At 42.7% G+C, this 12,106-nt stretch overlaps 1 protein-coding gene across 1 annotated transcript in view; it reads right to left on the bottom strand.

Moving 5' to 3' along the window:
- Positions 1-547: 547 nt before the first annotated feature.
- LOC104526516 (katanin p60 ATPase-containing subunit A-like 1) overlaps positions 548-12,106 on the bottom strand; it is a 13,738-nt gene continuing 2,179 nt past the window's right edge. The window contains exons 3-7 of the mRNA XM_010169978.2: positions 7,373-7,531; positions 6,384-6,510; positions 5,304-5,438; positions 2,392-2,518; positions 548-943 (exon numbers count right to left, since the gene is read on the bottom strand). Of these exons, the coding sequence (XP_010168280.2) occupies positions 745-943; positions 2,392-2,518; positions 5,304-5,438; positions 6,384-6,510; positions 7,373-7,531 (747 nt within the window). The 3' untranslated portion in view covers positions 548-744. The remainder of the gene's footprint in view (positions 944-2,391; positions 2,519-5,303; positions 5,439-6,383; positions 6,511-7,372; positions 7,532-12,106) is intronic.

Raw genomic sequence — 12,106 nt, 5'->3', positions numbered from 1 at the left:
GTGACTTAAGTCAAAGTGCCTACTGGTCAAACTTCAAAGTGTCTACTGGTCAAAATGGTACAAACTATGTTCAGAGATCAAGCATAAACTGGACTGAGAGCAATCAAGACTCTTTTCCTCTCACTTCCACCAGAAGTCATCACAGGTAACATCAATCCAGTGTGAAGTGACATCAATTCCAAATGGGTGTATATGAGAGGACAGTCGAGCCTATATCTTGATGGAAAACTGACCCTCGTTTCCTCTGTGCAATGCCAATTAATCCACAGGCTTTGCTCTGAATATCCGAGCAGAGAGAGAACAGTAACTTCAATGCCACATTCCACGAAGGCAGAGTCAGCACTTAAGAGCAGGGGGTAGAGCGAGCCCTTGTTAGCCCTTCTGAAGTCACATCCCCCAGCTGATTTATTGATTCCAGCCATGGAAGATGACCAAGAGGAGGTTAAGTAACACTGCTCTTCATTGGAAAAAATAAAAATAGTATCCTCACAGGTATAATTTTTCCCTTCCTGTTTTTCTTACTTTACTATTTCAGAGATAAAATATCTTTTACAATATCAGCTCATTATTGTGTTCATTCCCTTTAAAGGCAAGTGGAGTTTAAAAGATCTTGTCACCAGAAGGGGGTGGGATGGGGGCACAGGCAGACCTTTTATTAAACCTTTAAAAATATTTCTAACTCATTTTTGCAAGTGAAAACAACAAAAGCCATAAAACTCTAGCAAAGGAGAGCTGTCACTGAGATTAAGCAGATCCAAACTCCACCATCCATTTTTCATACTTCTCCAGGTCTGCAGCAGAAACAGATTTGGAGATTTTCTTCAGAGCTAGCTCAAAGTCCCCCTTGGTAACAGGCATCTGAAGCTCCTCTTTAGAAAGTGCACGAATCTCTTCTGGAGTTAAGCCATTAATACGTCGTCTCATTGCCATTAAAGAGGCATCCCTGGAAACAGAGGACAATGCATGGGAGCTAATTGCTAGCAGCATGTGCTGTAAGCTCATGAATTCTGATTGTATTTTCTTGCTAGAAACCACTGGCAGGAGCACTTAAGAGAGCATTTATTTACCATAGAACATGCGGTTCACATCTTCCTTAGCTTCCATGTTCCCAGATCACTGCATTAATTTGGCATAAAGAATGCACTGACACCAAAACCTATTTAAGCATATGGTAAATGTGCAGAGATAATTAAAACTATAAAACTGAAAACCTTTTACAATGGTACAGAGTTGAAATTTTACAACTTCAGTGCAGGAAAGGGCAGGGTGGGAGACAAACTGCACTCAAAAGATGTGTTGGTTTTGTTGGGTTTTTTTTAAAGCAGTCTGGATTTTGCACACCTATCCCTTTAGATTTCAACCTTCTCCCCACCATGAAGCCCAAAAGGACAGTTAGCAAGTGTTGGGAGTGCAGCCCAGCTCTGCTGCCTGCTCTGACACAGCACCTGAACCTGTAAAATAACTGAGGCCTTTGGTGCCTGTGGCTCCTCATGTTCTACCTGCTCCATGCCTCCTCCCCAGCTCGGGTGCTGGCAGTGTGGCCCACCGGCATGTTCACCACTGCTCATTTCTCACACCACAGCCCACACGCAGTCTGAAATTACATTTTCTCTTTCCCCAGGTTTTTCCCAGCAAGGAGTAACACAGGCCTCAGGGAGAAGAGGTAATTTAACTACTGCACTATGTGACACACACAAAGTTTTCAAAACCATGGAGTCATTTCACAATTTCACCAAAGCAGCAGGGGATGAAAAAAAATCCCAAGCCATGTTCTTAAAGGATCAGTTTCTCTTGGCAGGGATTCTAATGTTGTAAGGGACACTGACTTCCTACTGGTAAGTTATTCCAAATACCCATCCTCTATCAGAAAAGCCTCATTTGTCAAAAAATGAAACAAACTGTGGGAACAGCATGGAAATAAATCCAATACTAGTGTTATAAACTACCTGTATCGCCCTTGCACCTAGAAGATTCAGGCAGAAAGCAAGACCACGCTGCACTGGGGGCTGTCCAAACATACAGCATATAGAAGCCCCAAAGACAGTTATTCTGTGAAAGGTTCCTTTGCATCACAAAATTCCAGCTCTTAAACTTGTGGGATTTAAAAAAAAAAATAAATCCAAACCTGTTTCACACTACATTAACAAATACTCAGTGAATGCAGACAATGATAACACAAGATTTGCTCTGAGAATTTTTTTCTCTTCAGAGCAAAGAAAATTTAACCACAACTCACACAAAGACCCCATGGTCTTTAGACTGCTCCACATGACAGTAACACACGGTCACGGTTAGCATGGCTTCAGCTGTAGTGGGTATTGCCTCTTATCACACAATGTAAATGATGCCTTTCTATGCAGTTTTATTTGCAAATTAAAGGGGATGAGATACCTGCAAACATTAGTGATGTCAGCACCAGAATAGCCTTCAATCTTCTCAGCAATTTCTTCAAGGCTGATATCAGGATCCAGTTCTACTTCCCGAAGATTAATCTTCAGTAGTTCTGCTCTGCCTTTTGCTACAACGTAAAAATACTTGTTTGAAGACTTGCAAGAGTAATATTAAAAAAGAAATAAATACAATTTAGATTTTTCAGTGAAAAGTACAAACAAAAAGGGTTTAATATAAGAAAAGAGACAGAACAAAGCACAGTAAAGTGTGCAATCAAGTACAGTAAAGTATATGGTTAAAAGTAGTACATTAAAACAGCATACTCTTGAGACATTTTCCAAAGTCATACGTTATTAAGAATGTCTGTTATGTCTCAGGTGACAAAGCATTTGGTCACATAGGACCCAAGGGCACAAAAGCACAATCCTACAAATGTCTGCTTCTTCTCACATCCCTTTCGATTCACTTGCTGTTCAAGTGTTTGATTGCGTATTATTCACAAAGTTTCATTAGAACCACAATGAGAATCCTACTAACAGAGCTTCAGACAGCACAAACCCCTGAACAATAGGCTGAACTTCAAGCATGTTTAAGCACTTTATTCAGTAGGGACCCAAGAGAGCTGAGGAAGCCTGATAGAAAACAGATACGTTAATACAGTAAACATATTAATATATTTAAAATACAAATGTCATAGAATCATAGAATGGTTTGGATTGGAAGAGACCTTAAAGATCATCCAGTTCCAACCCCCCTGCCATCAGCAGGGACACCTTCCACTAGACCAGGTTGCTCAAAGCCTCATCCAGCCTGGCCTTGAACACTTCCAGGGAGGGGGCATCCACAACTTCCTTGGGCAACCTGTTCCAGTGTCTGACCACCCTCACAGTGAAAAACTTCTTCCTAATATCTAATCTAAACCTGCCCTCTTTCAGCTTAAACCCATTTCCCCTTGTCTTGTCATTAGTTGCCCTTATGAAAAGTCCCTCCCCAGCTTTCTTGTAGGCCCCTTCAGGTACTGGGAGGCCACTATAAGATCTCCCCGGAGCCTTCTCTTCTCCAGGCTGAACAGCCCCAACTCTCTCAGCCTGTCCCGGTATCCCACTTTCAGACCTGGATGCAGTGTGTGCACAGTGATAACCAGCTGCGCAAATGAGCACTTATGCAGCTAATTTACCATTTTCCTTGTAGAGGGCATGTGCCTATGTGTATTTGGGTACATATGTCAAGCAGACCAGACTTACAAGAGGGAATTCACATTTGATAGCTTAGGCCTCAGTGTTACTCTGCACAAGGGTAGTAAAGAAGAGGATTAATGCTTTCCTGGCTTATACTGTACAGAAAAACATACCAGCTCAATATCTTTATTTCCACAGTGACCAATTTTTATGATCTAGAAAAGAGGACAACCACAACAGAAGAAATAGCAGTAGGGAAGGCTAGAAGTCTTAAGACATGTCCACACTTATGTTTTATTTATTGATGTCCCTAATTAAAAAAAGGGGGGAAGGGAAATAAAAAAGAAATTAGAAAGCTTGTCTAAAGCTGCTGGTTTTGTGTGCTTTGCAGAACTGTCAAGAATACAGAGTTATCGATCACACACAACTGTCAATAGCTATAAAATGGGGATTTGTCCTTTAGAGAGCACAATGTACATACACAGAATCACAGAATGTTAGGGATTGGAAGGGACCTTGAAAGATCATCATACAATATCACACAGCATACCTGCAATGTCCTGTATCAGAGAACATTCTTCTAATCTTTGCTATGGGGCTAAGCAAGTTCTGGCGGTATTTTGAAAATGAAACATGGTAGAATACATCCTTGAATCAAATTCCACAATATACAGGTGTATATATGACATATCACATCACTTTTTCAATTAAAATGCCTGACCACATCAAACCACACAGCACAGTTACAAATACATCACTTAGCCTTGCCCAGAACAGCTCAACATTCTTGCTTACAGAATAGATGCAACAGAACATTAAGACTGGAAATAAAACTGGAGCACATTTCATATGTTGTCCAGGGTGTAATACACCGTGTCAAAAAACAATCTGGTTTAATTAGAAACAAGAGCAAGAGCTGATAGGATTTAAAACTAATTGGTCATAAAGACAGGCATCCTGTTAGGAGCTGTCATCGCCTGTAAGCCACAAAGACAAGCTGTAGAACTACTAAGTGTCCTTTTATCTGCTAAACTCAATCACAACTGCTGCCTCCATGAACACACATCATGTTATCTTGAGAGCTCATGCAGGGAGATGAAGCATCCACTGTACCAAGAAGAAATGAAGCTATGCAAACTTCAAGTGATAAGAAATCTCAAAAATAATAGGACAGGTGAGCAACAGCTAGGAAAGACAATACAAGCTGAGATGTCTTAGGGGCAGGAAAGCAAATCAGCCTGCTGCATTCTGAGTGACTCAAAGCACAGTCACAAAGGCAAGCAAGCAGTGATTTACAATGAACTAAGCCTGTAAGTGAAAATTCATGGATCCACTTCTTTGCATTTGTCTGCAAGGGCACGGAGTGAATTTGCAATATTTTTGAACATGTCCAAAGGCTGCCTTTGATGATCACTCAAGGACTGACTATTAAACATTTGAAATAATTCCAGGCTCATTAAAACTAACTCTCTTTCAAAATGTAAGAGCCCATCAATGGGCTTGCAATGAAATGCCACAGCTCTGTGTTTTTAAGCCCCTAAGCAAGTAGTATTTTTTTTTTTTCTTTCTTTCACTCTCTTTAAAAATAAAGCAATCCAGCCAAATGATTAACCCCTGAATTTCACTGCTTATCACAAAAACATCAAGGTTCCTCCCAAACCAAACAGTCTTGCAGTAGTCCTAAGCTTGTCTTGCAAATGCTGTTTTAAAAGAAAATGTTTGTAGCAAACATACCTGTGGGCAAAGGTATATAAATCCTCTTCTCCAGTCTCCGTCGAAGAGCTTCATCGATATCCCAGGGAAAATTTGTAGCTGCTAATACCATAACCATCTTGGAAGGGTCATCATTTTCCAGAGCACCACCTACCCCTGCAAGCACAACAGTTTGGAGAAATTTCACTCAACAGCTCTTATTAACTGAGATGCTTGCTAAGAAACACTGCACAGACAAACACTGCAAAAGCCTGGACAAAGTTAAGCAACAGCTCTATGAAGTCCTAGTGCTGCTTTCCAAATTTCACATATCACAGGTGGGACAAGACCAGCACTGTCACAAAGAGGGGTACAGTTCATTTTTTTGCTGAGTCAGGGGAGGGCTTTCTTTGACAGTGGCAATAACACAGTCCTGTGTGAGTGTAGCCCTACCAGTGCCACTGAAAGTGCACTCTGTGTCAAACCTGGCCAGAGAAGAAATAGGAATCACTCCTTGGCCTCCCAAATGAGGACTGCAAAGAAACTATCACTTTGGGGCAAAAAGTTGCCTACCCTGAGTCTACCACAACTAGCCTGGGGATTTGAGGACATTATAAACAGTAGTGAAACAACTATAATACAGAAGTGGTTATCAAACCACTACTCATACAGTATTCCTCAGTCAGTCATCCTTGTTACATGCATCTGCACAGAACAGGCACTAAGTCTGACTAAAAGGATAACATTAGCTGCCACCACAGCATGCAGCAAAATCAGATCTCCCAATGGGGTCCCTCAGCTGGAGACTCTAGCAAAGGGAGAAACTGCATCAAAATTAAAGATCTGTATTAAAAAGCACAAATCTCCATTATCTGCTTCTCCTAGAGTCTGTGTCTCTTGAGTTTTCAATTTACCATCAAAATGGCCATTTTAGAAAAAGTTAGGCAGAACACTCTCTTCAGTCATCTGCCTTTGAACACTCCAAAAACACACTGGTCTCAAATTCTGCCTTATTTTTCCCTCATCCATAATGCCAGGTTTTCCAGACTGCTCAAGTTCTTACATTCCCACTTGTAAAGAAACAGCACCCCAGCCCCAAACTCAGAGCTAAACACTTGTTACCGTCCATTTGCACAAGCAGCTCTGACTTGACTCTGCGACTCGCCTCGTGTTCATCAGACGTGCCTCTGCGGCTGCAGATGGAATCGATCTCATCAATGAAGATGGTTGTTGGAGCATAAAACCTCGCCTTTATTCAAATGAAAACATCACTATTAAGGCTGCAGCAGCAAGCACAGGCCCTCATCAGACCACAACCCAGTCCCGCTAGACATACTACATACATATCTTCCCTGCCTGTCACAAGAAAATAATTCAAGATCTTGATTTCAAACTGTTTGGCACATGGTTAAATTTAAATTGTACTCCTCAAGTCAGGCTCTTTCAGTGTTGGTTGGTTTTCCTCAGCAGCTGGTCTTGCAAAGGGCAAAAAGGAACACAATCACAATGCAGGCAGTTTTTCATGTCCAGGTTTTTCTGCCGCAAGGGGAAAGCCCAGGGGACAGAAGGAAGCTCAGCCTGTTTCAACAGAGACAGGTTTTAATCCAGAGTTTGGCAGAAGTGCAGTGAGGATCCCAGGGAGGTGAATGACCCTTCAGCATAGATCTGCATGGGCATGTCCTTCATATACCACATGATGGACTGCACCCAAACTTCACTGAGAGGCTCCTGTCCACCATTCAGAACAGAAACAGGACTAAAACATGCATTGCTTCTACAATAACAGTTCCCAATCCCTTCCAATTTTAAAACTACTTCCTATGTGCTTATCCCATAACCAAGTAAGAACTGAATTTCTGTCAAGGTCGTGACTCTATGTCTAGTCTGGAAAATTCTACCTTAAACATGTGTGATGAACCAGTTCCTTCTTAATCCTCAATGATGTGTCAGAAAAGGACAGAAACACAGAAATTGTGCTTTTCTAGCTGGTTGAGGGGGTGTCAGTACAGTGAGAACTTCATCCTTCCAACATGCTACTGGGGGCACGGGAAACCAAGGGAGATGTCCCTTCTCACCTTAGCGATGCCCAGACCACAGCACTGAGGACATACCATTTCAAACAACAGGCGGACCAGCTTCTCAGACTCGCCCCTGTACTTAGAGGTCAGAGTAGAGGAAGACACATTGAAGAATGTTGTTCCACACTCTGTAGCAACAGCTTTCGCTAGCATCGTTTTGCCAGTGCCAGGAGGACCAACCATCAGCACACCCTGAAAGGTGAAAACAAAGGTAACGACCATCAAATAAAGAAACTTTGCCATTGGTACTCTACACCATGTCCCAGTATGATTCAGGATCTGTATTTCAATTGTTTAATAACATAATTGCCAGCAGTGGAAAACAAAAGACAAGAATCCTGCTTTGGAGAACAGCATGGAAGTGCTCTTGGATTTATTCTTCTTACTACTCCACTGGAGCATGAATCACAAAAGCCAGTAAATGTTGCTGCACCTATCACCTGGGAAGCGGACAAGAGATTTACAGCCTTGCTCTGAATCAGACAGAGCCTGGACTTGAACTTAGGCCTTTCCCAGCTCACAAGGGGCTGCACATGCAGATGAAGAGAGTAAATTTTTCATCTGGGAGCAAAAGTCCCTTCACAAAGAAAGCTTCACAGAACCCAAAATACTTTTGCAGAAAGTTGTGGTCCATCAGAAGAGCATTTTTCTGTAGAAAAACATTTTGCCAAAAAGTCCTGATGACGTGTATGTACGAATCTGGTTGATTTTTTACACTGAAGTATGAACGAGAGCATTCACTGAAAACAAGGGTTTGTCATACTGTGTAATCTCTCCATCTCAGTACTTCTATGGTCATACTACCGCATCTTAGCAACTCTTGGATGAAACACCACCCTCACCACACTGCTGGATGGCAGAAGAGCACTTCTATTTCTATTTAACAGATAAGCAACTAATGCTCAGTCCCACAGAAAGCCTAATATGAACCACAGTGATTCCTCAAAAAGCTTTAAACCAGAAAACTGAACTAAAATTGTTAAGTCCCAGGTTGGCATCCACATAATCAGACTGTCCTTCCACCTGTGGTCCATCTGAAAAAGAGAGTAAGGAAGACACATCTCTGCAGCTCAGCACATTTACCCATCATTCCACAAGCAGGTTTTTAGCCAGACACACAGTGCTCTCAGGACCCACGTTAAGGACCCACTGTGGCACTGAGACTAGTCACTCACTCTTGGTAATGTTTCTAAATACAGTTATCTTTATGGACAGTCTTTCCAGCCCTTTCAGCAGCAGCACTGGAGAGGGAAAACATGCTGTTCCATCCCTGTACAGCACTGGAATAAGGCACTGTGATTCTGAGCACGGCACTATGAGCTACTAGTGCTCATGTAGCTTGGTTGGTTGTTTTTTTTTCCTTTCAACCGCATGTTATTTACACGCTAACAACAGTTTCCTAAAGTAAAGTTGTACTGTGTTGCAAGGGTAATCAAATTAGCTAGAATTAGAATTGCACATCATAATGTGCTTTGCAATTAATAACTTACATAAAATGCCACAGCAATAAAATATCTGTTAAATGCAAGCCACATAGCAAATTAGATTTCATCTGTTCCTCACAAAAATTTACTTCAAAAAGCACAAAGAATGACATGGAAGAGATCTATAAAAACAAATCAACCGGGAACACAATTATTCAAAAATGTACTATTCAAAAGCAATAGCCTCTCTGTACTCCATTTTCCATTAACTCTTAATACCTTTATTGCCATTTAACACTTAGCTAATGCAAGCTCAACATACATTCATTGGTAAATTAAGTTAGAAACGTTCACACTCCATCCATACAGCTAACAGTCCAATGTCACTCCTCAGGCTGCCCAAGGTTTCCTAAGCTCCAGAGCAGCAAGCATAAAAAATAAATGGACTCTTTTTCTCTCCATGAACATTGAGACAAATACCACGATTCGAGCTGCTGCATAGTCATACTGATATTACAATAATAATTCAAGTACAAACCTGGAGTAACTAGGTGAAAATTTCTCAGCCTATGATATGCAGGTCAGAGTTGATGTACTATTCTCTCCAAGTTTCAAATGTGTTTATTTAGTATTTTAAAACAAGCTTCACCTCAACTCAAATCACACTTGACTCCTGTGTTCGACAAACTGTGTTTACTGCAGGAACAGTAACTGTCAGTTTTGGATACTGCTTTGGTCCTCCACTCTTATGGAAGGTCTAATTCTGGCTTCAGCTACACGTGCCACTCACTGCCGAAATCACTGCCCACTGCTCTGCACCTCCTGTGTAACTATTACAGTGAGAATTACCTCGCATGCCGTACTGGTGACATTATTTATGTGTGTAACACAGGCGCAAAGCAGCCACACCAGGTGTAAAGACAGGGGAAAACCAAGCTCCCTGGGGATAAAGATGACAGAAATATCAATTTAAAAAAGAAAGAAAGAAAAAAAAAGAACTTGAGTTCTCAGGAAAACAAGATGTGCACAGCTTCAAACAGAAACATATAGGATCAAATTGCTCTTTCTCTCTGCAAACTAGGAGGCTGCCACTTACTCACTAGTTAAAATCCTTGACAAACACAAAGACTTCTTTATTCTTCCTCTAAGGCTCTGTTAATCCAACATATTCCAATAAGAAGCTGAAATGCACCGCAGGGAGTAAGTGTTTTGATGAAATCACCGCAGGGTTACTTCTTGTTGTTGTAACAATCACTAGCAGAGCAGTGGGAAGCACAGCAAGCAACCAGGCCTTCTTGGCACAAAACAGTTCAGAGAAAAAGAAAGAGCAAGCCTGTGGACACTCAGGAACCCCTGGCTGCAACTACACAGCACCTATGTTGAATCAGGGAAGACAGCTGGCTCCTTCATACAAGGCACTGTCCTCTGAATGCAGGCACAGACTGCGAGGGCTGTCTTGGGAATTGTTCTCAGGAGAGTCTGAACATCCAAAACCAGATTTGGCTGCCTTTCCCCTGAATTATTGTCCTGAATGCCTAGGCTCAACAAATGCTTGCTGCTACACTGATTACTGCAAGAAACAGTCTTCCTTTCGAAACTTCTCATCCTTGTAGCACAGTCAGAGGTCAACAGTAGGGAAAATACATGCTGTTCTGTGTGAAAAATAAATTCAGAACAGCTACAGCTTCACAAGTCACCAGGGAAAAGGCTAACAATGAAGACTCTTCGTGGACTTGTTAGAAATCAATTTGCATTTCAGACTGAAGAGAGGAAATAATCTCAGAATTTTTTCCCTGTCTACAACCACCTAGTTTTCAGAGGCGGCACTGCTGAGTAGGAAAAGATAATCGCATGCAAAGAGATGGAGACTGAAACTCTTTAAAAGATCACATAATCAAAGAATTGCCTCGATTGGAAAAGACCTTTAAGATCATCGAGTCCAATAATTAACCTCGCACTGACAAGTCCTCGACTAAACCATGTCCCTAAGCACTATGTCTGCACAACTCTTAAATACTTGCAGGGATGGAGACCACCACGGCCCGGGGCAATCTGTTCCAATGCCTGAGAACCCTTTCAGTAAAGAAATTCTTCCTAATATCCAATCTAAACTTCCCCTGGCACAGCTTGAGGCCATTTCCTCTGCTCCTATAACTTGTTACTTGGCTGAACAGACCAACCCCCACCTCTCTACACCCTCCTTTCAGGTAGTTGCAGAGAGCGATAAGGTCTCCCCTCAGCCTCCTTTTCTCCAGGCTAAACAACCCCAGTTCCCTCAGCTGCTCCTCATAAGACCTGTGCTCCAGGCCCTTCACCAGCTTCACTGCCCTTCTCTGGACACACTCCAGCACCTTGATGTTCTTCCTGTAGTGAGGGGCCCAAAACTGAACACAGCACTCGACGTGCGGCCTCACCAGTGCCCAGTACAGGAGGACAATCACTTCCCTGGTCCTGCTGGCCACACTATTCCTGGTACAGGCGAGGATGCCGTTGGCCTTCTTGGACACCTGGGCACACTGCTGGCTCATGTTCAGCCGGCTATCAAGATCCCCAGTTCCCTCTGTGCCCAGCAGCTCTCCAGCGACTCTTCCCCAAGCCTGTAGCACTGCCAGGCTGTTGTTTCTTTATCCACTGCCACAGTACTTGGAGACAGGGCCAGTGGCACTTCTCACGTTCCCTGCAGCCTGATGAGATACCCACCTTAAACAGGTGGCCACGACATCCTCTAGGCATGTTATCAGGTGAAAAAGAGCATGGCAGCTCTTCACTCCCTTGAAAGTTTTTGAGACTGGACAGCTGGAGCCCCTGTAGCCTGTAGTAAGGGCACGGATAAGTTCCGCTATGCCAAGAGGAAAAGAGAGAAATTCAGCTGTTCAAAAGACACTAAAATCTCACCTGACACTTGTAACCCGCGATAGCTAGGCTCTGTCCAAGCTGACAACTCAGCTAACCTTAAGGTTAACATCAAGCCCATTGGTTCTGACCACAAGCACTCTAAAATGCAAAGGCTGTATAGGCTGGGGCTAGGTTTGGGCTGACTCTAGCTTTAGGTAGCCCCCCTGCAACTCCCTAAAACCTCCATGAACAGCCCTCAAGCAGCAATCTCCCAGCTCCAGCCATCAGCCCAGATTCTTTCCAACTTCCTCCCTCTAGTGTCTGTAGACACAAGCCCCAAGATCAACAAGTCTTCCACTCATCAGCTCCCACAGGACTCTGTTTCACAAATAAGCAGAATAATGGGGACCCAGGTTTGGCTCAGGCTGGAGGAGGACAGCTTTGAGGGTCAGACTTATACATATAAGCCAGAGAAGTACAATGACCAAGCAGGAAGAAGACAGGGCAA

This window comes from Antrostomus carolinensis, unplaced genomic scaffold (assembly GCF_000700745.2).
Source record: "Antrostomus carolinensis isolate BGI_N321 unplaced genomic scaffold, ASM70074v2 scaffold22656, whole genome shotgun sequence".
Lineage (NCBI taxonomy): Eukaryota > Metazoa > Chordata > Aves > Caprimulgiformes > Caprimulgidae > Antrostomus > Antrostomus carolinensis.
This window is presented reverse-complemented; position numbering and strand designations above follow the sequence as displayed.